At 41.4% G+C, this 27,076-nt stretch overlaps 1 protein-coding gene and 1 non-coding gene across 15 annotated transcripts in view; one reads left to right on the top strand and one right to left on the bottom strand.

Moving 5' to 3' along the window:
- Ppp1r12b (protein phosphatase 1 regulatory subunit 12B) overlaps nt 1-27,076 on the top strand; it is a 213,777-nt gene that overhangs the window by 34,031 nt on the left and 152,670 nt on the right. For 13 of the 14 annotated variants that reach the window (XR_013043272.1, XR_013043274.1, XR_013043273.1 and 10 more), the window contains exons 2-4: nt 17,513-17,643; nt 23,474-23,592; nt 26,193-26,352. Coding sequence is in view for 7 of the 14 variants with exons in the window: in XM_006982456.3 (XP_006982518.1) it covers nt 17,513-17,643; nt 23,474-23,592; nt 26,193-26,352 (410 nt within the window). In the remaining 7 variants the exon portion in view is untranslated. The remainder of the gene's footprint in view (nt 1-17,512; nt 17,644-23,473; nt 23,593-26,192; nt 26,353-27,076) is intronic. The other variant, XM_076547451.1, reaches the window with a different exon arrangement.
- On the bottom strand, nt 10,653-10,727 carry Trnaa-agc (transfer RNA alanine (anticodon AGC)). The gene has a single exon. It is a non-coding gene; the product is annotated as a tRNA-Ala (tRNA).

The following is a 27,076-nucleotide window of genomic DNA, read 5'->3' as shown; positions in this document are numbered from 1 at the left end:
GACCTTTCAGTGAGTTGGGGAAACCATCACTATTAGATTTTCATTTTTTAAAATTATGTGTATGAGTTTTGCTTGTCTGTATGTTTGTACACCACATGTGTGCAGCATCTGAGGAGGCTGGGAAAGGGCAGTCCCTAGAACTGGAGTTACAGATGGTTATTAGCTGCCATGTGGGCGCTTGGCACCAAATGTTGGTCCTTTGGAAGAGCAGCCTGTGCTCTTAACTGCAGAGCCAGTTCTCCAGCCCCTAGATTTCCACTAAAAAACGCCCCCCCCCTTCTCTCCTGTGTTACTGGATTACTTCCTTAAAAAAAAATCAATTTAAAGAAAGTCTGTGGTATAACCTGTAATGTGCAGTTTGGAGCTGGGAGTTGGAAACAAAGGCAGTAATTCTGCATAGACTTAAGCTTTCTCAAGTGGTCTTATTCCCTAGATCTCCTATAACAGAATGTCAGGAAGTAGGATTAGTACCATGTTATTTCTCATTGTCACTTTCTGAACATTACTTCCCATGACCTCTTATAAAATTAATTTATCTTCTGCTCCATTGCTTCTCATGTCATTTGGTTATGCCACCTTCTTATCCCTTCATTCATCAAAGATTTAACTTCACCTTGTGTTACTGTGAGACTGTCCAACACACTAACCCCTTAGTTTTTTACCTTCTGCATGTTGTGTGATTTATGTCTCTACTGAAGCTCTGTCATCTGCTTCCATGATCTGTTTCCAACCAAGACTGTCCTACTCTAGCAGCTGGCCCTTTGACAATAACATGGTAGATTGATTCCCCTTATTTACATTTTTATTAGAGCATCTAATATGAATTCTTTGTCCCATTTCCTCTCTTTCTAATTCATCAGGAGTTCTTGTCTTGGTTAGATTGTTGTTTGCTTATTTGTTTTTTGCGTTATGGTCTCATAAAGCACAAAGTGTCCTCCACTTTGCTGTATAGCCAAGGATGACTTTGGACTTTTGGTCCTCTTGCCCATACCTTTGCAGAAGCTGGAATTATAGGTGCGTGCCCCACCATGCCTGGTGGATCAGCCTCAGGGCTTCTTCATGCAAGACAAACCCTCTACAAGCCAAGTCCCATCTCTGCCCCCACTTGCCCAGACTCTATGTTCACTTCAAAGACACTTTTTGTCTCTGAACTTATCTGGCCGAATTCTAATTGAATGAACCTGACTCTTGATTTTTCTATTTTCATCTAAATGGCTGAAAATAGAGCAGGTTTTTACCATATAATTAAATTAAATTCTTTCCATTGTTTCAAACCCTACTGTGTGTCCCTGTCTTTGCTCTGAAAGGATCATTTCATACTGTCTGCACACCTCAACCTTCAGCCACCCCTTTTCCCTTTTCTCAATAGATGATGTCACTCCTACGACTTTTCTTTCCTCTTCACAGACTACTTGGCCCTTGTTTTTGCCACTTATCACAACACCAAAGAAGCTTTTAGACAAACATGAGACTTGTTAAATTTTTCATGATCTGAAGATTGCTACATTAATTATGGCTCAAAATATAGGCTATGAGCCAGAGTTAGTAGATTCAAATGCTTGTTTCTTCATTTTTATACATGTGACCTTAATAAAAAATAAAAATAGTAATGGCCCTCTGATAGGCTTGCTAGGAAGACTAAATGAATAACTATATGGGACAGTGCTCAACCCACAGTAAGTACTTAATAAACAGTAAACATTATTATTATTATTATTATTATTATTATTATTATTATTCCTACTGCTGCCTGTTACCACTATGATGTTTGTTGGTTTGAGTCTCACTCCACAGTCCGCATGGCCTGGAACTCAGTGTTTAAATCAGGCTGGTGTTGGTTTTGGGGTTATCTTGCTAGCTCTGCCTCCATAGTGCTGAGATTACAGACATTTCTTTGGTTTTCTACCTCCAAACCACTCTGCCTGTGTTAGAGCGTTGATCTCTTTTTTTTCCTCTGCTGGGTGCAGAGGTGTTCCCATCTGTCCCATCTCCTTCCTGCTGCTGTGACAGACACCCAGACAAAAGCAACACAGGCAGAGGGGATTTCTGTACCGTCGGTTACCATTCCAGGGTACGCTCCTTTAGTTGTCCTCTGTAGGAGCAGTAAGCACGCTGCTGCCGAGCTCTCTCTCCAGCCCCTGCCCTCACTCTTAATGCCACCATTCACCAACTTTTCCCTTCCATGAACACTTTTCGGAAGACTCATGAAAGTGTATCTAAGCCGGGCGGTGGTGGCGCACGCCTTTAATCCCAGCACTCGGGAGGCAGAGCCAGGTGGATCTCTGTGAGTTCGAGGCCAGCCTGGGCTACCAAGTGAGTCCCAGGAAAGGCGCAAAGCTACACAGAGAAACCCTGTCTCGAAAAACCAAAAAAAAAAAAAAAAAAAAAAAAAAAAAAAGAAAGTGTATCTAAAGTTTGATTTTTTTTTAGAAGAAAAGGTGGCATTATAATTTACTGATATTTTATGATTCATTGAAATAAATGTCCAAAATACAACAAAGTTCAATCCTATAGGAGCATATTATTGGACTTAAAAATGTTGAAATACTGTGACTAAAATTACTCTTTTATGAGTTAGCAATTATGAGAGTTTCCAGATTTCGCGGTGTTCACACACACTATACAAGAAGCCATTTCCTGGCTGAAGAAACCAGTGCTGATGATGATAACGACAATACATAGTCCTGACAGAAACAGCTTCTGCACTCTGAGACGTAGCTTCTTCAGTTTGTCCTAGTCTTGCAGCAGATGGTCTTGAACCCTGCAGCAGAGAAAGGGACCTCTGGAGAAACTGGCAATTCTCAGCTGGCACACGCATCTCATGCCCACTGCCACCAGCAGCAGTCAAACAGAAGGCCAGGGCAAACCCGCTTTGCTTTTATGTCCACAGCAGCCAGGAGAGGGTTTACCAATGTGACAGGAACCCAGAAAACTGAGGAGTGAGACACTCCTTGTCTATCCCCACTGCCTCTTAGGGCTAGTTTGTGGGCAGTGACCGCGTCCTCACCTGATTCTCTCGGTATAGCTCTCTTGTGTTTGCCTGGTTTTGATGACAGTAAATTGCCTTTTGGAAAGGTTCATTGTTTTGCTTTCTCCTTTAAAACAGCATTGAGCTTTTAGGAGACAGTATGCTAGGCATGCTGGTTAGTTCAGTGTTTAGCAGACCCGGGCCATCTGTTATTTGTGTTGTCTCTAGTACAGGAATCAGTGGGCATAGTGGCATGACCATGCCTGGCAGTGGTCTAAGCAGAGGGCATTATACCCTGGCCTGATGAAAGTGGCCAGAGTCTTGGGTTGCCCAAGTGACTCTTAGTTAGGATCTTGACTAAGTGAGAAAACATCCTTTTGTCTATTGACTATTCCCCTAAGAATTTAAGAGCAGGGTCAGAAAAGGCCTCTGGTTCTGGTAATTTCTTGCTTTTTGCATATGCATTGTTATATGTGGAGTTTCAGGTTTCATTGGTTAGTCTCCTCTTTCCCCCTACCATACCCAGATTATTTTGAGTAAATTGTTTCTCTTAAGTTTCACAGCTGCCATTTGAATTTACAGTTTCTGTCCAAAGTTCTAAATCAGGGGTCTGTAGCCTCTGGCATACAAGCCACATCCTCCCTACTACCTACCTGTTTAATTGTTGTTGTTTGTGTGGGGCTGGTCTTGGCTAAAATTTTTTATTTTAATAAGCTAAGAGAATTGAGAGGGTTTTTTAAAATTACATATAAAACATACATGAAATTCAAATTTTGGTGTCCAGAAAATTTTATTGGAACATAGTACTCATAGATTTAGTATTGTACATGGCTGCATTTATATTACAATGTTTGGGTTTAGTGTTTGTGAGAGCCTGTGACCCCTGAAAGCCTAAAATACTTTCTGTTTGGCTCTTTTCAGAGAAAGTTTACCAAGCCCCTCTCTAAGCCACTCCACACTTTTAAAATAAGAAAATAAAAATTGGTGTTTTGAGACAGTCTTGCTGTGTAGCCCAGGCTGGCCTTAAACTAATGGCAGTCCTCATGCTGTGGCTTTCCAAGTGCTGGGGTTACAGACTTGAGCTACCACACCTGCCTACTTTTTAAATTATAAAACACAGTGGTCATATATTAATAGCAATAGTTGGAGTCATGTACAAATGTTTCCCTCCCTCCTTTCTTTCTTCCCTCCCAAGGCCTCATGCATGCTAGGCAAATGCTTCATTACAGAACTTCATGCCTCTTGTACTAGCTGTCGTTAAATTTTTTGTTTTTATATTTACCTTCTGTGTCTTTACATCAACCCTCAAATAAAGGGCAGTTACATTTGGTTCTTTCTGTCTTACAGCCAGGAAAGTTAAATGGGCTAGGCCATGACATGTTAAAATCAGAGTCTTCTGCCTGTCTCCATTCCATTCTAAGATTTGCCCTCTACCTCTGTCCTAGATAGACAGTTGCTCAGAGCTTGCACTTGAGGCCACTCCATAAATGAGATTAAAAAAGCAAGGCAACACACGATCTCTCCCTAGCAGTTGTCACCTTTGCAACAGCGTCTGAAGTTCAGCTTGGCACGCTCTGCCTGACTCTGAGCCCATTTCTGGTGAAGTGCTCCAGGAGGCTTGGATTGGATTGCAGATAAGTAAGCACTTCCCATCAAAAGAGACAAGGGACATTTCTTATTTTCATTCCCGTAAAGGGATGCTGTTGCAATGTCTTGCTGTATAGAAAATCTTTGCCTTAAAACAGATGTTGAACCCTTTCTCAGAGTCCTGCCTGTTTATCAGTATTACTCGACCAGGCTCCTCCTGCTATCCTTGTTCTGTTCTTGGAACCATTTTCTTATTCTTGAGCTTGGAATTGCCTTTCCTAACCAATTAAATTCCAGAAGTTTTCCTTGTGAGTTTAGCACCAGGCTGCTCAGGGAGAGTGGAATCTCTTTTGTGTCTGAACTCAAGGAATGTTTGTGTTATTGATCACCTTGTATCAGTCATTCCACTTCTCCTCTTCAGGGCGTACATTGTTGAGCTTGGTGTTCTCAGGAGTAAGCAATGTGTTTAGATTTCTAAAGTCTTACCCACTGATGACTTCTCTTTCAGTTGCAGAGGTGAATGTGTATTATCAGGTACAAACTTGGTTATATACAGACTTACACTGTTAAGATCTCACAGAAATAAGATGTTGTATTAAGGATAGCCAGCTGCGGTTTAAAAAAGCTCATAGTCAATATTTCTTTGGTTTTGAACAGTGCTGAGGTCAGAGTTGTACAGAAAAAACATTGTTTTGTGCAAAGGGTCAGATGTCTCTGAGAATCAACTCAGACACCTACAGTGTGGCCAGCAGGTACAAACATTTGTCAAAATTCAGTGAATATAGACATTAGACTTCATATAGGTTTTCACTATATGCAAACTTTATTTCAAAAGAAGACTTATACTGTAAACAAATACTGAAATGTGGTTGTTGGTATATGTAGTGAAGTACGTGGGAAAACTGTCTGAACGGTGATGTTCAGTGAAAGGGAGAAAGGGACTGGCTTGATGAAAGCCCGTGTGACACAGTGTTAACTGTGCACTGACTTGGTGTGTGTGTGTTTATTGTGGTATGTGTGTAAATTCTTTCCGCTTTGCTGTGTTTGAGAAAATGCCCAGTGAGTAGGGCAGGTGGAGTGAATTAATGATGCAGGCTAGAGTGGTAAAGGTCATGCATGGTAGGGTGGCTGTGTCCTTGTGCTCAGCTCAAAGACACAGTTTTTAGTCAACTCCTGCCAGCTGGTACTTTGTGGGACTCTGGCTCCAGTACTGACACAAATACTCTTCATTTTTTAAAAAAAGATTTATTTGTTTTTATTTTTATGTGTCTGTGTACCACATGCACACATTGCTCTCTGAGGCCAGAAGAGGGAGCTGAATCCTCTGGAACTGGCGTTATAGGTGGTTGTGCCATTCCCCGTGGTGCTGGAATTGAACTCAGGACCTCTGGAAGAGCAGCCAGTGCTCTCTAACTGCTGAGCCATCTCTCCAGCCCAGGTTTTTTAAAAGAAGTTTTGAATTTCGGTTTTGTCTTCTTTTGTTGTAATCATTGCATCCACTGTGTGGATCCCTGGGTACTGAACTTAGGGTCCGGTGTGTCAACAACACCCTCACCCACTGAGCTCTCTCGCTGTGCCATTCTTTGGTCTTTTTTGAGGTGAGGTCTGTCCAGCCTCACAAGTGCTAGCATTCTAGGCACTTATCACCATGCCCAAATTGGGATTCTTCTCTCTTCATCATCTCCTCCTCCCAACCTTTCTTTCTGATAGAATGTCACTATGGCAGCCAGACCTAGAATTTATGATCCTCCTGTCTCAGCTTCCCAAGTGCTGGGGTAATAGGCATATCCTACAATGTCTGGGTTTCAGGTGCAGGAAAATGTATTAAAAACTTTTTAGGCAAGTGTTGTGGGGCATACCTTTAATTCTAGCACTCTGAAGACAGGCAGGTGGATCTCTGAGTTTGAGACCAGTTTGGTCTATATAGTAAGTTCTAGGCCTGCCAGGGATACAGAGCAAGACTCTGTCTTTAAAACAAAACAAAAATCTTTTTAGCTAGGCCTGGTGACACATACCTGAATCCCACCACTGTGCAGGTAGAAGCAGGATTGCCATAAATTTGGGCCAGCTTTGTCTACAAAGCAAGACCCTGCCTCAGCAACAAAAACAAAAGAATCTTTATTTTTAAAATACCATATGTACCAAACAAAATTTTAATTTGCCAACCATTTTATATTCCAAAGATTTCAAGTTAAGAGAAGAAATTGGGGCATCCTCTTGTAAAATCGCCATTGTCGTTACTAACCTTGACTTTAAAGAGATTTCAGCTGTAGCTGAGAGCTTCTACCCATAACCTCAGTTCCCCTGTTGTGTGGCTGCTGTACAATAATGTTCCTTGCCAGGGCATGTCACAGTATTTATGACACTGACCCACCCAGGCCTTTGCTGTGGGTCAGGAAACAGCTGTGAGGTTTGGCTGCTGGACGCCCATCCCTCTAGGCTTCTTTAGGATGATTTAACCTGGAAAGGGTAGCGGCACATGCTAGTTTGCTGCACAGATAGAGTTCCTGAACATAGTTAGACTAAGAGAAATTAACACTAGAGGAAACTCAGAAACAGAAGCAGCCTCTAAGACTTCCTTATATACTATACTGTTTTGACTCGGTGGCGTCACAGTTAACTACAGCCCCAAGCTTTACCTGGGTTCAATTCCCAGCACCCACATGGTGGCTCATGACAGTCAGTAACTCCAGCTCCAGGGAATCTGGCACCCTCACACAGACAGACACACATGCAGGCAAAACACCAATGCACATAAAATAAAAATAAAAGGAAGCTTTAACAAAAATCTCAGTGCTGTTCTTTCCTACCACCAGCATTTGGATTATTCTATTCATTCTACTCCAGGAATGCTTCTAAATCCATCCTTCCCCAGGGCTTCCTTGTCGGTACCTTACTTCAGTAGCTCATCCTTGGTGGCCTGGATCAGTGGCCTGAGTGGTGGCTTTACCATGAGGTTTTCCTGGCAAAAGGTCAATCTGCATTCCCACTGCAGTCACACTTTGGGTATAATTCTGGTAGGATCACTCTCACCTCCCACTTGCCTGAAGGAAAGAGGTAAAGTTCTTTATTACAGGTTAGGATACAAGAACCGTCTTAGCCATCAGCTTGCTGTATCCACTGCTTTTCCCGTTAGCCTGCAGAGTCAAGTTCCAAACTTTTCAGTCTGGCAAATGAAGCCTTACTCTTAGATTTATATATATATAAATTATATATATATATATATATATATATATATATATATATATATATATATATATATAATCTCCCTAACTCCACCTGAGTTGAAAAACCATTTCCAAAAAACTGGCCTTTTTCTCCATTCCGCAAACCTTTGTGTATGCTGTTTCCACAAATTGTCAATATCTCTGCTTTTCTAGTTAGTCATATTCTTTGTGACATGTAAGTCATGTCTTCTGGATTTCCCTCCAGGTGGTGACTTCTTACTGCTTCCTGCATCTATAGCCAGTGACTGTGTTATGGTCAACCCTGGTCTCAATCCTAATCCTGTTTTCCACGCACAGGAGTCCTGGCCCATTGCTCTTCCTCTTTTCTAATAAATTCACTTGTATTACTAGTGAAACCTGAATGTGGGCTATTTTAGACTATATTTATGATTGTTGTTGTAAACATATAAACATATATACTTATGTATTTATATTTATTTTGATTTCTCTGTGTGGAAAAGAGTGAACTTCAGACTCTTGGACACTATTATATGTGTAGTAATGATAGCAACTAAATTTACATAGCATGTGATTATGTGCCATGTGCTCAGTGTTTTATGTACATTAACTCATTCTGTTCTGATTGGGACCTCGTGAAGTCCTTACGATTATTAGCATGATAATTTTTATAGGTGAAGAAGCAGGAGCATACATAACTTGTTAAAGAGATCACAGAACTACTAATTGGTAGGCCTGGGATTTGAATCCAGGAATTCTGGTTTTGTAGTCTATTTTTAACTTTTAGCTAGTATAGTGTACTACATAGGGTTATCTAACTATTTTATTTAGTATCTTTTACAGTATAGAATGTATGGAGTGTGTGGGGCATGAAAGTGATATGAACCAGTATATTACAAGAGTTTGGCTATACAAAAGTCCTGCTGAAAATATTTTTTTAATAGGTCCCTTTGGGATAAAACTTTGTATATTGATTCATACTGGGTGAATTTGAACTTCCTGTGATTTCTTTGTGGCTTCCATGCCTTACCCAACTTGGGCTGCAGAACTGCCTGCCTTCTTTTCCCAAGGCTCACTTGGCAGCCATGGAGCTTTGCCTATGCCATGGCTTTCCAGCTGTACTCCTGTGGCTTGTGAAACACTTGTTTATGGGCACAGAGTGATCTGGAGTTAAATACAAAAATCCCTCTCCATGGACCAGCCATTTATTCTACATGCCAAGTTGGCAGAAGAATAGACCTTTGGGGGACTGTGGTTGAAACAGGTAGCCAAGCTAGGAAGGAGGTTTCTGATCTAGACTCCTGCCAATAAACAGAATGGTAATGAAAGCACATTAGTGGGATCTTTGTAGTTTGTATTTTATACTTAGTTTAATCTGGAGTAGCCAATCCAGTTTCACTAATTGGCTACTTTCCTCAAGCAAAATTTTGGGAGGACTAGACTAACAACAAATTACTCTGTATATGTTAAAATTATTTTTAGGGAGATGGGATCAGGTATTACAAATGTTTCACGAGCCAAGTGGTATCTTATCCCTAGCCCATGAACCCAGTTTTGGATGCCTCTATATTACTAGATAGAAGGCATTTTTTTGTTTGTTTGTTTTGGTTTTTCGAGACAGGGTTTCTCTGTGTAGTTTTGGTGCCTGTCCTGGATCTCGCTTTGTAGACCAGGCTGGCCTCGAACTCACAGAGATCCGCCTGGCTCTGCCTCTCGAGTGCTGGGATTAAAGGCGTGTGCCACCACCACCCGAAGGCATTTATTTAGTTGGTTCTGCAATTAAATATGTGGCATTAAATAAGTCATTAAGTTATACAGAATAAGTTAATCCTTTTTAAAAATGACAGTTCTTTGTTTTTTGTGTATGTGTGCTATGGTGCTTGTGTGGAGGTCAGAGCCACTTGCTGGAGTCAGGTTTTTCCTTCCACCATGTGGATCCTAGAGATCAGACTCAGGTTGTCAGGTCTGGTGTTGTCCTAGTTAGGTTTTCTGTTGCTGTGGAGAGATACCATGACCACGGCAACGCTTGTAAAGGACAAGATTTAATTGAGGTGGCTGCTTACAGCATGTTTATACGTTAGGATGGGAGGACATCTTCCGCTGTCATCCTGGCAGGAGCCTGGCGGTCTGTAGGCGGACATGGTGCTGGCTAGGTGTGCAGGCAGATGTGTGCTGGCTACATCCTGATCAGGAGGCAACAGGAAGTGTCTGTGACACACTGGGCGGTATCTTGAGGATGGGAAACCTCAAAGCCCGCCCCCACAGTGACACACTTCCTCAAACAAGGCCTCACCCACTCCAACAAAGCCACACCTCCTAATAGTGCCACTCCCTATGAGCCATGGGGGCCAATGACATTCAAACCGCCACAGCTGTCAAGCAAATGTTCCATTGCCTCACCTCCAAACAAACGAATGAATGAAAGAATAATGTGCTATGAGAAAGCTCAGTGTTGGGTCCTTGCCTAGCATGTACTCGGGCCTAAATTTGGCATCCAGTGCCACAAAACAAACAAAAAAATCAGTATTAGAGTTATTTAGATATGTTTACTTCTTTGTTCTAAGAAAAAAATGATCCCAGTCTTTTTTTTTTTTTTTTGGTTTTCCAAGACAGGGTTTCTCTGTGTAGCTTTGTGCCTTTCCTGGAGCTCACTTTGTAGACCAGGCTGGCCTCGAACTCACAGAGATCCGCCTGCCTCTGCCTCCCGAGTGCTGGGATTAAAGGTGTGCGCCACCACCGCCTGGCTGACCTCTGGTCTTTTTAGCAGTAGTAATAGGCTACATTTCTTGTTCCTCAAAGTTAGGACAATCAGTCAAGACTGGGGAGTTGGAGCATGACTCTTTTCTATGAAGACAGTGCTGGCCTTGAAAGGGTGATGTCATATTTTTTTTTCTTTTCTTTTCTTTTTTTGTAGTTGGAGCTGAGGACCGAACCCAGGGCCTTGTGCTTGCTAGGCAAGCGCTCTACCACTGAGCTAAATCCCCAACCCGGTGCTGTCATTTTTAATGGGCTCTTTCTTCCTAATTTTCTATTCAACTTTATTTAAAATTAGATTTCTGTGTGTGTGCACACACATGTGCATGTGAGTGTGGAAGTCAGAAGAGTTTGTGGTAGTTGGTTCTTTGCTTCTACCACATGGGTTCCCAGATTAAACTCAATTGGTCAGGTTTCATGGTAAGCGTCTTTCCCTACAGAGCCATCTTGCAGGCTCGTGGTTTTGAAACTTAAGTATTATGAATCCTTAGGCCATATCACATACCTTTTATGTTTGTTGGTAAGGGAGGAAGATGTTCTCTGGTGCATTTGTTATCTTGGGATAATATGCTGATCTACCGAGAACAAATCATAATCGGTGCAAGAGTTGATGGGAAAATTTTGTTGTTTTGTGTTCTAAGAAAGAACCTTATATAGCTGTAGTTGGCCTCAAACTATGTGGCTAGGGTAGCCTTGAACTTGTCAATCCTTCTGCCTCAGCTTTCTTGAGTGCTGAGTTAGGAGCCACTATGTCTGGCTAATGGAAAATTCTTCACCTCTGGTGTCTCTTGGCCATCTCTGTTTGAAAGGCCACTGATCTGTGTCCAGAGCCTTCCTGAGCAGTGAGCACATAGTCAGATATAGTTCTTACCATCTGAGAGCCGGACATTCTCTGTCAGTGGAGTTCTGAGTCGTCCCCACAGGACTGACAGCAGCTGGAGTCACCTGTCTGTCACATTGGAGTGGACTGCTTTAATGATTCCGTGAAACAGCGGTTATGTTGTATCATGTTTGGAATGGAGAGGCAGGCACTTGGAAGGACTGACTGAAGTGCTGGATCAGTCAGTCAGTCGAAAGGACTATATGTTAAAGCCTATTGTAGAGTGGACACTGATGGTGGCGATTTCCAGACTTTCTAATAGCACTACCTTCTTTCACTTACCTATACAATCTCTTGGCATATGATGAAGTTACCTGACTGGAGCAAAAGGATTTTGAACTTACAGATTTGGGGTCACAGGGAGCTAGCTCATCTATCAGCATTGCTTTCTACTCTATTGAGCTTCTGTTTCAGTGCTCAGCCAGAACACCAGAACACCTCTAGCAGATCTGGGTGTGGTCACACAAAACCCTATTCCCAGTACTTGGGGGGTAGAGGCAGGAGGATCAGAAATTTAAGGTCCCCCTCCAATGCATAGTTAATTTGAATCCTGGGCTACATGATACCCTATCTCAACTTCCTTTTTCCCCAGTTGCTAATGAGAGAACCATGGGATTAGATCTGTCAGGGCTTTACTATTTGAGCTAAAGTTTGGATTAAAAAATGAAAGCATTCTATTTAATATATTATTTTGAAGAGCTGTGTAATCTTTGGGGGACACCTCATATGGAAAAGAAGGGATCAGTCACTGCTGATATTTTCAATGAATATAGGAAGAGTTGAAAATAAGGCAGACTCTAGATTTGGATTCCTTAATCTGTGTCAATCCGATTGTTCCTGTGCCTTCTGTCACGTACTACCACAAACTTGTTGGCTTCCAACAACAGAATTGTTCCTTCCAGTTCTAGAAAACAGATGTCTGGAACCAAGGTGTCTGTAGGGACATATTCCTTCGTGAATATGTGTGTAATATTTAATACCACATCTAGCTCAGCTACTCATCTGTTAATGGATCTAGTTATTTCCACAGTTTGGTGATTGTGAGCAAATGCTTCCAGGAATGTGCTGTGCAGATAGCTCTCTGAGAGTGCGTTCACATTCTTCGATTGTTTTTTAAATACACATAATAGATAGAATGATAGAATAGAACTGGTAATTGTAGGATTTTTTTGTTTTTGTTTTTTAACACTCACCACACTGTTTTCTGTAGGAACTGTAATATTCTACACTAATGTAATGGACACAGTTTTAATTTTTCCACATTCTGGAAAGACTTTTATTTTTATTAATTTACCTATTTTATTTTTGAGACAGAGTCTCACTGTGCAGCCCCCACTCTCTCGGAACACACTATGTAGACCAGGTTGCCCTGAAATGCAGAGATTTGCGCATGACTTTCTCCCGAGTGCTAGGATTAAAAACCTGTGTCATCTGTAGTATTGACTTGCATTTTCCTAATGACTGGTGATGTTAAGTACTTTCTCGTGTGCTTTCGGCCATTTCTAAACACACAGACATGTTAAGTCTTTATTCCCATTTTCAAGATTAGATTGCTTTCGTTGAGTTTTAAATACACCCTTACACATTCTAGATGTGAATTTTTATCAGGTACCTGGCTTTCAAGTTTTTCCCTGTTCTGAGGGCTACATGAGGTGATTGGCAGTGTCTTTTGGTGTTCTCTTTTCTACCCAAAGTGACAGCACTTTTTTCATGATGATTTATTGAAATTAAGGCAAACACAGAATAAGAAAAATATATGTGGGAGTTAGGCTGTACTATGCCTGGTTTCTGTTGACAACCACCTGGAGCTGGGCTCTGTGGAGAGTTGCTTGCAGACAAAACAGGTAGCCTCAGCTTTCTCCTGAGACACAACAGCAAGGTCAGCCTTGCCAGCCAGCACTAGGCAGTGCTGACAGTTGGAGGCTATTCTGGGACCCAGAAGACTTTGTTTTGTAAGGCCCTGTGCTCCCAGATTAACTCTGGCTTTGGTTTACCCCCAGCCACTCTAGCCTGGGATACAGAGAGCAATGTTAGCTACAGTAGAAAGAGCACAGTATCCATATTATTGATAAAAGAAGTAGTTTTCCTTGCAAAGAGCTTGTCTATACTGCATGCTGATTGTGAAAACCTGTATTTACCAAGTAGTTTTTAGAATTGTTAGTTCTTTTGGACCAAGAATTAAGTACATACCTCTATTTCAGAGCTTAAAACAAATCTTTACTCTAGTAACATTCTAGTGTGTCTTTAGGAATACAAGCTAAGAGGAAACACACTTAAACCATAGTGGAAGATATTTGAGTTAAAGGCAAAGAAGTTTCCCCATTGTTGTCGAAGTTAACACCCAAAGATTAACTTCCTTCCCAAGGAAAGGAATGAGTTCTTGTCTGGAGAACTGAGTATAGCTCTGGGCAGAGGCATGGGCTGAGTTTTGCAGATGGGTGAATCTGCTCATGGACCATGCTGCATGAGTCAGCAGCGCATCTGCAGATGGAGTGGGCAGAGGACATCTAAATTTAGTCCTTATTCACTGGAGAAGATTTCAGGGAGCATCCCGCCTCTCTCTCATCCATGCTGTAGTCATATCCTCCTGGAACCAAGGCAGGTGGGTGGAGGAGAGGCAGGGCAGTCAGAGGTCTCAGACAGCAGAGTCCTGTGGCTCTGTTACCTTGTACCACTGACTAGGATACTTCTTTCCAGGTCAGTCATGGAACATACTATTTTGTTTCGTGTAACTCCTGGATTTAGGAATCCACAGTACTCTAAAAATTAGGGAATTTTCTGAACTTAGATATCCAAATTCCTAAATATGGCTAGTCCAGAGACATTTTGAATCAAATTACTTTTCTCCCATAAGTACTGTCCAGGACCGTGGTGAGTGAGGATTAAATACATTTGGTGTGTGTGGCTGTTAAAAATACTGGCTTAAAAACAATGCCAGGAACTGTTCCCAACTCCCTGAGGTGGGTAGATTCCCAGTACTGTGGATGAGTACACTGATACTTTGGTTAGGCATCCCTGTTCAAGGCTATGTGCATTGGCAGAATCCTGCAGTCTATCTGACTGCAAAAGCTGCTGCTTTAACAATTTGTCCTTCACTTTGTAGAGGTAATGGAGAATGGTTTGCAGAGTTGGAGTACTTTATTTTATCCAAAGTAATTCAGAGATCTTCTTCTGCCTAATCTCCACCCCCCTCTTTCAGTATCTGCACTCAAATGGTTGTAGCATTTTTATATAAGAGGAAAATTGAGTATCTATATCACATAGATATAGACTTGGGAACAGAAAGGGTATTTTAATAGACCATTCAGTCACTTATGGGAGTTGTTCTTAGATGGTATATAAAAACTCCAGTAGTGGTAATTTTTGTTTTTTGCTTTTTTTGTGGTGGTTCTCATGTTATCTTAAGTTATCCTTGAATTTGCTTCGCAGTAAAAGTTGATGAACTCCTAATCTTCCTGCTTCTACCTCCCACATGCTGGGATTACAGATGTGCACCACTGCATGGTTTATGAGATGCTGGGGATTGATCCCAGGGCTTTGTGCATGCTAGGCAAACACTCTACCAATTGAACTACATCTCCAACCTTGTTAGTTTGTTAAATGTTAATTGGAAATATAGACAGAAATTATGTCAATGCATGATCTTACTCTGTCACATTAAAATCCATTAATCAGGTGGGTGTGGTGGCACACACCTTTAAACCCAGCACTTTGGATCACACAGAGCCATCTCTGAGTTCAAGGCCAGCCAGGGCTAAATAATGAGGTCCTGTCTACAAAACAAAGCAACAGCAAAATGCATTAGTATAACTTGTTCTTTGAATTAATCTTTTACTGATGCCTGATTTCCCAATACTATGTATTTAATCTTTGAAAAACACAGGTTCATTGATTTATGTAAATCTTCCATATATAGACACACTTCTTATATAATACCGATTGATCATACTTGCAGATCATCCCAGTGTAAGTATCAGAACAGTATCAGGAAACTGTTACAGTTTGCTTCCCAAAATTTCATTTTTTATTTGCACGGTCAAATTTTATCATAACAACAAAAACTCATTTTTTCTTTGAGACTTATTTTGTTCATTTTGGTGTCTGAATAACAAATACTTTTTTGTCAGTTACTCTTTTCAATACAAATAGTATTCTGTGAAAAAATGGCTAGTTGATGTTGTAACCCTGCACAAGTACTTTTCCTAGAAACAACCATCATAATTCAGAAGCCACAGTAGGGCTTCAAGTATGCTTTCCATTTTGTCACACAGAAAATTAAAAACACTTATCCTCAAATACTCGATTTTAATTGTTAATAATATTTTTGAATGACTTATTTTTATTTTGTATGTATGGGTGTGTTGCCTGTATGCATGTCTGTGCACCATAAGCATGTGGTGCCAGAAGAGGACATTAGATTCACTAGAACTGGAGTTGCAGATGGTTATTAGCTGCCAAGTGGGAGCTGGGAATCACACCTGGGTCCTCTAGAAGAGCAACCAGTGCTCTTAACCATTCACCCATGTTTCCAGCCCCTAAGTGAACACTCTTCATTGCGTTGTGCAGGTCATTTTTAGGGGAGTGGTCTCCTGATGCAGTTGTTCTGATGCTAAGGCACCAGCAGTTTACCCACCATTGCTTTAACGTCATCAGCACAAATGTCAACACAACGAAAAGACACCAATTTCCTAATATTATTGAGAAGACAGTTTTTATTTGGCTAATGATTTGTTTCTCAGCTAGTGTTTTAACTGTTTATTTATTTGAAATATGAAAGGGATTCACAGGCAGGTTTGTTTTTTTTTAAAGTGTCTCCTTATAATGTCTCATCAGATAGCCCAGGTGGCTAGGAACGTGTGACAATGCTCCTGCCACGGTCTCCTGAGTGCTAAGATTCAGACATTTTGCCACTGTACTAGGTCATAGGCAAGTTTTTAAAAGGTAGTCTCATTTCCTTCTAGGTCCTGAGTTTTCCTACTTTGGAACTGTCTGAGCCTGAATAAGTATCCTTGTCAACGACTTCCTTTTTATTCTGTGTTAAAGTAGGCTTTTTTTCCTTTTCTGTTTTTCCCTCCTCCTACCTCTTCTGTGATTGTGTGTGTGTGTGTGTGTGTGTGTGTGTGTACACGTGTGCATATATACAAGTATAAGTCTGTGCATGTAGCGGTATTGTTCCTCAAGTGCTATCCACCTTTATTTTTCAGGCAGGCTCTCTCACTGGCTTGGAGCTTCCTAGTAGTCGAGGCTGGCCAGCCAGAGAACACTACGAATCTGCCTATCTTTTCCTCCTAGTTCTGAAATTACAAGTGCATGCTATCATACCCAACTTCTTTACGTAGGTTCTAGGAATTGAACCAGCCCTGTTGTTGTTGTTGGTGGTGGTGGTGGGGTGTGTGTGTGTGTGCATTTTTAATTTTCAATTTATTTTTGAAGTAGAGTATCACTGTGTAACCCAGGCTGACTTCAGTCTTGAGCTCTTGCTTCCTTAGACCCCCAAATGCTGGCGTTACAGGTATGTCCCACCTTGCCTGGCTCAACCAGATTTTATTGTGATTATTTCTTTTAGGCTTATTAAAGATTTAAAAGACTTTACTAAAAAAGTTTCTGTGTTTCCCCCTAGTTGCTGGTGTGAAGGCAGAGAACAATATCTGTCTGCAACTACAAATATACTTTCCCATATCATTTGAAGCCATTTAGAAAACCATGTAAGCTGGGCGGTGGTGGTGTACACCTTTAATCCCAGCACTGGGGAGGCAGAGGCAGGCGGATCTCTGTGAGTTCGAGGCCAGTCTGGGCTAAGGAGTGAGTTCCAGGAAAGGCACAAAGCTACACAGAGAAACCTTGTCTCGAAAAAAAAAGAAAACCATGTAAAACATTTCTAACACACTTTCCTTTGTATAACAAAATGCTACAGTAGCTTCCATTTACAGCACTATAGAAATCACCATTATTACTCGTAGTACTGTAAATAATATCTAATAGTGTTTCTAAGTTTGGAAGTCATTCTTTAGACACCCACTAGGAAAAGTAAATAATGCATGGTAGCTGCTGGCCACTATCATTGTCCAGAGCACTGTCTGGTGTGTCATAGAACTCAGTAAGTACTTGCTGAATGAATCAATGGGCTTTTCTTTTCAGGCCTGTATTGATGAAAATTTGGACATGGTGAAGTTTCTAGTGGAGAACAGAGCCAATGTAAACCATCAAGACAACGAGGGCTGGACTCCCCTTCATGCAGCAGCTTCCTGTGGTTACCTCAACATAGCGGAGTGAGTGAGCGTCTGTCGTGGGTTTGGTGCAAACTCCTCCTCTGCTGACCAGAAATTGAGTTGTACAAATAGTTATAACCTCTCTAAATGACAGACGCAGAAAATTGGCCGTTAAGAGCTGGCTGACACAGTGCTTTGCATCCTTGCTAAGTGCACAGTTCCTACCTCCAATTTCGCTTGCTTCTGTCTTTGTGTATTTTGTATTTGCTGGACTTTCAGAGGCAGCATCAGCTGGTGAGCTGTCTGACTAATTTCTGAATAGCAGAACACAAACATGTGAGTTGTAGGTTTTTTCCTTTGGACTTCTCTATAAACCTGTTTTGTTTGTTTTTATAAATATTACTGCAGTCAATAGCAAATGATGAACCAGAGCACATAGGACCCAGGTAAGGTAGTGATTGGCATGTGTTCTCTACATTGGTTGAATGGCTATGTTTAATATATTAGTAGCTGCTGACCTCCATGGGGGCAGATTGCCCTCTCTAGGGTAGAAGAATCCTGATCACATGGTACCTACTACATGAGAAGAACAAAATAAGTCTCTGTTATATGAAAGAATGATCAGGAATTTTATTTCTAGTTAGGAAAGAAACTTTGGCAGTTAAAACATCTTTAAAATTTGCAGGGCAAATTTAGATTGATAAAGTAAATCTAATCAGGATAGTATATGGTCTTTTGAAAATCAGATTGATTAAGTCCCTTTCAATGATATGATTGAGGCTAGCACATTTTTTTTTCTTACTCAGCAAACAGCAAGCTGTCATGTAGAACTGTACTTGCACAGGTTTCCTGGAGCAAAACTGAGAGTTTCCTTGAGGCATGGATTCTCAGCTGGACAAGAATCAGAGTAGAGACACAAGAGGTGTCGGACAGGGCTGTTGTTTAGGTGTAGATACCTGGAGTGGTCCAAAGCCAAGACCACTGGGTAGCAGAGTTTTCTTTGTTCTCCACTCCTCTCCCTGTTCTAGGTTAGTAAAGATCTATAACTCCTTCACCACCTAGGCTGCCTCCATTCCAGGCTCATAGAAAAGGCTCTGATTTTCAGTGGTACTCACCAATGTCAGTGTTCTGATGCATAGGAGTTAAGATGAGTTCTTCCTCCATTTTGGACTTACAACATTTATTTAAGAAATGTAAGGCATATCGGCTTCTCATTATTCCTACTTAAGTATGAGTTCAGGTGGAATGTTTGTGATTGAGCTATAAAATCTTGTTACATTCCAGAATTTAATTTTTTACCCATTTTTTTTCTAAATTATATAAGGCCAGCTGAGTCTTAAAATTAGAGTAATAGGTGCTGTTATCTTTCTGGGAAGCTGAATACAAAGAATTACTGCAATGCCTTTTGTGGTTTCTTTAATTAATTTTTAATGATAAACATAGTTCCTTCAGAAATAAATTTAAAATTAGAAATCCTCTACTCAACCTAATATTACCTTGGATGTAGTAAGTTTATCAGTGACCATAACAACTTATGAATATAAACGTCTAGCCATAGTGAGCTGATCCAGACTGGAATCTACTGCAGATGTGGGGTAGAGGTAGAGATAGCATGCCTTAGTTCACCTTGTAATGTACACATTGTCATTAGATCCATGCTATTTTATTTTATTTTTATGTGCATTGGTGTTTTTGCCATGGGTGTCTAGTCCCCTGGACCTGGAACTACAGATAGGTGTGAGCTACCATGTGGGTGCTGGGAACTCAACCTGGGTCTTCTGGAAGAGAAGTCAGTGCTCTTAACCCCTGAGCCATCTCTCCAGCCCCAGATAAGTTTTTATTTTACTTTCTTTATTTGTAATATTTTTATACAACAGATCATGGAAATAACTTATTTAATTGGGGATTGGAACAGAGTGATGGCTCAGCATTAAGAGTACTGGCTGCTCTTCTAGTACTGGGTTGGATCGGCAGCATTTACATGGTCACCTACAACCCTCTGTTAACTACAACCCTGGGGATCTTTCCCCCCTTCTGGTCTCCAAGGGCTGTGCACAGATGTGGTGCACAGACATTCACTAGGACAAAACACCCATATACACAAAATAATAAAAGTACTTTAAAAAATTAGAGACAGTGTATCACTGTGTAGCTCTGGCTTGCTTACCATGGGCTCCATTAAGCCCAGGCAGCCCTTGAATTTCAATCCTTCGGCCTCAGTAGCCCAAGTGCTGAGGTTACACATGTGTGCCAACTCCACACTGGCATCTGTTTGTGTCTTGAAGAACTTATACCTCAAACTTATTTCTAGGATAATTGGCAGCACTGGACTTCAAGGAAATGGGAATGAAGGACAGAGAAACTGGCTTTCTTCAGGAGAAACCCATGGCCATTCTATTTCATGTTCCTTGCAATCCTTTCTGCCATGCATTTCTCTCTCTCTCTCTCTCTCTCTCTCTCTCTCTCTCTCTCTCTCTCTCTCTCTCTCTCTCTCTCTCTCCTCTCTCTCTCTCGTGTGTGTGTGTGTGTGTGTGTGTGTGTGTGTGTGTGTGTGTGTGTAGAGTTTATTTTTTCCTCATTTTGAATTCAAGTAGAATAGCTCGATTATTCCTAATGGTGTTTAATTTAGAAGCAGCAGATTGACCCCAACATTTAGCATGACTTACAGTTTATTGCAATGCTGATGTATTTTGAGCTTTTTAAAGACCACATTTTATTTCTGTACTTTTTTCCTGAGAAGACTGGCAAAGGGAGCCAGTGAAATGGCTCAACAAGGAAAGGCACTTGCTGTCCAATCTGAGCACCAGGTTTGATCCTTGAAACTCACATGGTGAAATGAAAGAACTGATTCATGCAAGTTGTCATTTGACCTTCTTGTGTGTTTCATGGAATGCTCATGTACACATACACAGAGCAGATCGGAAAAGGGGGAAGCTGCAGCCTGTATAACCTGGGTAATCTGACTCAGGAAAGGATGAATACATGTTAGAATGGAGACCACGATATTGCATTTAGTTCAAGCAATGTTTATAGAATGCCAAGAAGAGAGAAAGCATCAAGATACAAGGTCTGCTATGGAAGAGGTGCAACTAATGTTTACAGGGCCAGGAGGGTAGCATTAAAGGAAGGAGAGGGAGAATTCAGTTGGGGGAACAGGCAAGATTCTTGAAGGCAAAAGAGTTTGAAATGGACTCTGAAAGATGTGAAAGGTACCTACGTGGGAAAGGAGGGAGTTTGTTCCATTCACTTTTAGGAAATAATTCACCCTAAGGAGCAGAGCTGGGTGTGAAGGGGCTAGGAGTTGGGGGCTGGGGGAACTAGTAAATGATTGGGTTTGATTAGAGTGTATATTTCAGTTTAACCAGAATTTATTGTGCGCTTATTGTGTATATTATTTGTATTTCAGGGCACAGGAGGTATAGGTGGACGCTCATTTGGCTTGAGGGAAGAAACTAGAAAAGGAAAAACTACTGACTATGGAGTAATGAGGGAATAATTGGATACAATGGTGGCATTTGGCAGACCTAAAAATATGGATAGAGGGAATTTATTGTAGTCTCGAGTAAGATATCTTTCTCTGAGTCTCTGAGGGAGGAAATGCCATTGAACTGTGTCTTAGGCAGTGTTCTATTGCTGTGAAGAGACACCATGACCACAGCAACCCTTATACAGGAAAGCATTTAATTGGGACTGTTCAGAGGTTTAGTCCATTGTCATCATGGCAAGAAGCATGGCGGCACACAGGCAGACATGGAGAGGTAGCTGAGAGTTCTACATCTGGCTCTGCAGGCAGCAGGAAGAGTGAGAGACTCTAGGCTTGGTGTGGACTTTTGAAATCTTAAAGCCCACCCCCAGTGACACACTTCCTCCAACTAGGGCATGCATCCTAACCCTTTCAACTGTGCCGCTCCCTGGTGACCAAGGATTCAATTGTGAACCTGTGGGGGCCATTCATATTCAAACCACCACAAGCGGTATATATGTGTAGTTGATATATCAACATTTATTGAGGCCCTATTATTCCAGGATACTAGGCACTAAGAAAGCACAGTTATGTTTTTAATTTCATTTTTATTGATTTTTTTCTTCTTTGCCAATTCTCAAATACATGGCCCATACATATATTGATTAAAAAAAGTCTAACACACTAAAAATGTGGTTCTTTGAATATCATCGTAGTAGATCAATAAATGTTGATTTAATTGTTGATGTTCATTGAATCTCTGAATGAATTGGAAGATAATTTACATAGTTTTTCTTTACCTTTTTAGTACCTCTGAGTGTCTGATAGTAGTCCTAGAATTATTGTGATCATTTATTTACTTATTTATTTATTTAACTTTTTGTTTTTGTTTTTTTAAGACAAGGTTTCTCTGTGTTGCACTGGCTGTCCTGGAACTCACTCTGTAGACCAGGCTGGCCTCGAACTCACAGAGATCCGCCTGCCTCTGCCTCCTGAGTGCTGGGATCAAAGGCATGTGTCACCACTGCCTGGCGTATTGTTGGGATTCTAATTGGCCTAAAACTAATTTGATCTAAACTTACATGCAAAAGACTGAGCCTAATAGCTTCTGCCAGTACTAGTTATGTGTTTTTGAGAAAAATTACTTTTTTTCTTACTTAAAATTTTTTTCTTGAGAAAATTACTTAACATGTTTGAACTTTGATTCTTTAACAACATTGGTATTTTTTGCATGTAATTTGTGTGTATGTGTGTGCAATAGTTTCCATATGAAAGTCAGAGGGCCGCTTGTAGGGGTTCGTTCTCCCCTTCCACTGTTCAGGGGTCGAACCCAGACGGTTGGGCCTGTCAGCAAGTGCCCTCTTCCCCACAGTTGGTGTGGGAGCCTCAGTTCCTTAAATTAGAGGGTAAGAGTGCTCAGTTGCATTTACAGTGCCTTCAGCATAATTCTATTTAAATTGGTGTGTGTGTGTGTGTGTGTGTGTGTGTGTGTGAGAGAGAGAGAGAGAGAGAGAGAGAGAGAGAGAGAGAGAGAGAGAGAGAAGACACTGAAAATTAAAAAGATAAGGTATTGAAATTATCAGCCTTTTTTTTTCTTCAGGATACATATTCTGCATGGATGCAGAATCTGCTTAGCATTTTAAATGTTTCTTCAGTAAGTTAGTTTTCTTTATGAATGCAGATTCCTATAGATGACTTGTTTTGTGGAAGATGAATTCATGCCAATTCGAATACATACTTTAGTCTTCAGTTTTCACACATACAGCACTACTAAGCAGCCTTCACCTTAGCACTGCAAACAAATTTTCATGGGACTGCTTATTTACTTTTAGCTTTGAAATGTTCTTATTTCTAATACTAGCAGTGTAGGGAGTCTTTTTGAACGTTTATTTGGATCCTAGGTTGTGTGACTGGGGGCTGCATGCCTTCCCTGTTTCACCGCACCAAGTTGAGGTCTTACTTTGTAGTTTAGACTCGTCGTGAACTCAGCACATAGGCTCGGCTGACTCTAACTTCAGCTCCTCCTGCCTCAACATCCTGAGTGCTAGGATGCAGGCTTGGCCTAAGACCCCACCCCATGCTGCTCCTTATAGTATTTAGAAAGTCTTAGTGTTTCTAGAAGTGTAAGAATTGGTGTTAGGAATATGCATATGTAAGAAATCTTTTTTTACTTGGTTTTGTAAGAAAAAGAAGTATATAAGTAAATATTAGTATGTAAGAAAACATTGCTTTTGTTGGGAAATGGGAAATCTATGGTCCTAATTATTGAAGACTACTAGGGTATGAAATTAGTAATAAATGAATATGAAACCACCTCATCTGTACCGTATTTAAAACTCCCAAGTATGCCTTGCTGTACATTGAACTCAAGACACAGTACAAACTGATCTCAGATTGACAGAAATAATATTGATTTTTGCCACACAGGTATTTTATTAGCCATGGAGCCAGTGTGGGTATTGTGAACAGCGAGGGTGAAGTTCCTTCTGACCTTGCAGAAGAGCCAGCCATGAAAGACCTTCTTCTGGAACAAGTAAAGAAGCAAGGTAACTTAGGAGAGCGGCTGGTTAGCAAGGCTCTCACACTGCCCCTTATCATGTGACAGGGCAGGATTAAATCTGTCCACACAGCATTCGTCATCAGACCTCTTAATAACTCATACAAGCCTAGGCCGGATGCCAAAATGATGACCAGGCCTTCCTTGTCTTTGCTATTCTAAGGTTGTGTACTGATCTTGGAGTTAGGAGTGACCGGAGGAAGATTGTGTACTGTTCTTTGTGTGTGTGTACTTTGTATCACTTGTGCCGCACAGGGTCGGCTGAAGAAGGGCTGGACTCGAGTGTGGCCAGATGCGTTTTGTGACTGTGTCGTTTTCCTCTGAGAGCTGCAAGTGGTACTGGGAGGCTGTTTCCTAAGACCTCTGAAGGGTCTTGAGCTGTAGTAACCATGGAAACTATTCTGAGAGTTTCTTTTGTTTGTATGTTTGTGTTTTTGAGAGACAGGGTCTCACTTCATAGCTACACATACCCTAGAGCTCACTCTGTATCCTGGACTGTCCTCAGACTTTCAGCAGACCTCTTGCCTCTGCCTCCCTATGTTGGGATTTACAGGTGTGAGCCACCATGCCTGGTTCTCATAGTTTCTTGAGGAAAGAAACCTAACTTAGAAGACTATATTCTGAAATTGTTTATTCCTCTTTTGTAGTTTTAGAAGAAACTAATTTCTGGGAATAAGGTGGGGCTCTCCTGTTGGACACCTCAAAGTCATTTTGTTTTGTTTTTATACCCAGTATTGTCCAGGCTGTCCATGGACAGATGCCTCAAATCTCCTTTCTCCCTACCAGTATTACAGGCAAGCACCGCCACACCTAGCTTTTGAATTTTTTCAATGTAAAGTTATTGACTAACCATGGACAGCAGGTTTTAGGATTCTGTTAAAACTATCATGAAACTCTGGATGGGATCTGTAGCGACTGGAGATAGGGGGAAGCTCTTCTGAATAACCAAAGCTTTAGTCTTTTCGTGCTATGGTCCTTTAGAACAGTTAGGGCCAGGTCTGGCCACACTTGCTTGTTTATTATCCAAAGCTGCTTTTATGCTGCATCAGCAGAGGTGAGTAGTCATGGCAAACCATAGGACTGGCAAATCTGCAAGGAAACCTGAAGTATCTCGCCTTTTAGAGAAGGTACACTAACTAAGCCTGCCTTGAGTGATGGATGGATAGTTAGGTTATGCTATTACCTAAGTCCACCTGTTGTTTTGTGCCTTACTGAATTAAAAGTTTTTATACTAAGTTTATCCTCTCATCTCACTCATTTCATCTCCTAAAATATGTTTTTTAAAAGGATTTACTTATTTTATGTGTATGGATATTTTGCCTGCATGTACATCTGCACATCAGAAGAGGGTATTAGATGCCTTAGGACTACAGTTGTAGATGGTGGTGAGCCACCATTGTGGGTGCTGATAATTGAACTCAGGACTTCAGGAAGAACAGCCAGTGCTCTTAACCTCTGAGCCATCTCTCCAGCCCCCATTCATCTCCTAAAATGTTTTACAGTTTACAAATTTAAATGAGGTTTTAGTTTGAGAGTCCACTCTGTTGACTTTGATTGCTGAGTCTTCCCTTGTGCTCTGTGGAAACAGCATTTGTCTGTATGCTTCACTGTGTCTAAATAGGCTTCCTCTTCACCTGTGCATCTCCCCAGACAGACAGTTCTCTAACAGTTCATAGCTTCTTATTTAAGAGCCAAAAAGAAGACTAAACGCTCAGAGAAAGTATACTTGAGTACAGAACCTTTTGAATGGGTGTGTTTGTACTCAGAATATTTCATTATTTTGTATAATGAAGAGTGTCCTTTCTTAAGACCCTTCTTTACTGGCCTAGATATTGGAGAGTTGTTGGATAAAGGGAAGAACTCTTCTTGGGAGTACCTCCATATGATTGTAAGGGAAACAAAATCTACATTGCCTTAAAAGCAAACGCTTAAGTGTTGGCTTCAGATCACCTATTAATCTCTGGTTGCTCTGTGTAGCTTCAGGTAAGTGTGTGCAAGTGCATATGGAAATGAGCTTTAGGAGGAGTGCACTTTTCCACAGTATATCCTACCCGAAATGAAGACCTTTGATAGTCATCTTGTGGTGTAGTGCGTGGAAAAGAGCCAAGAGCATCAAGGAGTCCTAATGGCAGCCCTGCCACTGATGGGTGTGTGTGTGACCATATGCAGAGCACCCAGCCTTCCTGTGTTTCTTTCTTCACATGGCAAGTGAGGCTAGTAATAGCTGTTGTAGTTAACCCACGGGCTTGTTAGGAAACTAAGATCATATCACATGTGAAAGTACTTTGGCATTTATAGCTTCATACAAATACTGTGGAGTAAAAGCAATATCCCCTCTGGTTTTATGTTCTGCTGAAAACAATGTTAGGTATGTTCCCTTCATGAATGTGTACCACACGGTGGTTAGCCTGGCTATTTAGCATTGCTAATTTTGTAATACAAATGCCATTGCTTTAAATTGAATGAGTTACCAGCTTGGTGGGGAAACTGTTATTTGTGGTAAAGTCTGTATGTTTTGGCTCGAGAGGAAACACCTGTCAGACATGGGTGGCTTTAGTAACGCTGCTGTCTGGTGTCTGGCTTCTGCAGGCGTTGACCTGGAGCAGTCAAGAAAGGAGGAAGAGCAGCAGATGCTGCAGGACGCCCGCCAGTGGCTCAACAGTGGGAAAATAGAAGACGTGAGGCAGGCTCGCTCCGGGGCCACAGCCCTGCATGTCGCTGCTGCCAAGGGCTACTCTGAAGTCCTCAGGTGTGTAGCTGGGGCCTAGGGGGAGAGAGACGAGTCTTAGAAGCAGAAGTCCTTACCTTTTTAACTACGGTGGGTTTTCTTGTTGGCTTCCTCTTTCCTTGTAAATTGTCCTCATATTTTGCTGGTGTTCCTTTGTGGGTGGTCCCCCTTCCTCTTAGGGTCCCTGTTCCTCAGGTACATGGTGTTAGATACACTTGAGGCACAGTGGCACTGGAAGACCTCTCTCAGGTCCGTGATGTGTCATCGGCTCTCCTGAAACCTCCTCCTCTGACTGTACAGACCTGTGACCTTTCTGGTTCTATGATTTAGACGATTTCTGGGCTCATTCGATCAATTATAGATCTCGAGTATGCAATATCCAGTTTTCATATGAGAATTAGACAGTTGTGTGTACACACACACCCACACCCACACATAACTCCATGGGTAAAAACATCCACTACCAAACCTGATGACCTAAGTTCAATCTCCTGTGTGGTAGAAAAAGAGAATTGACTCCTCCGAGTTGTCCTCTGACCTCCAGTTGCGCACAGTGGCATGTGTGTGCCCTCCCAAACATACTCACATGCGCATCAGATGAATCAATGCAGAAATGTAATTTAGAAGAGCAGGCAAAGAGAGTTGGACTCTGCTATGTTACTTGGTTCACTTTTCTTGCAGTCATGCGTTGTGTGGCTCGCAGTGATTAGTGTTGACAGAATTTCCGCCCCCCAGGGGTGCTAAT

The sequence above is a fragment of the Peromyscus maniculatus genome, chromosome 11, assembly GCF_049852395.1.
Source record: "Peromyscus maniculatus bairdii isolate BWxNUB_F1_BW_parent chromosome 11, HU_Pman_BW_mat_3.1, whole genome shotgun sequence".
Classification (NCBI taxonomy): domain Eukaryota; kingdom Metazoa; phylum Chordata; class Mammalia; order Rodentia; family Cricetidae; genus Peromyscus; species Peromyscus maniculatus.
Note: the sequence above shows the minus strand (reverse complement) of the source record. Positions and strands in the feature narration are given on the sequence as shown.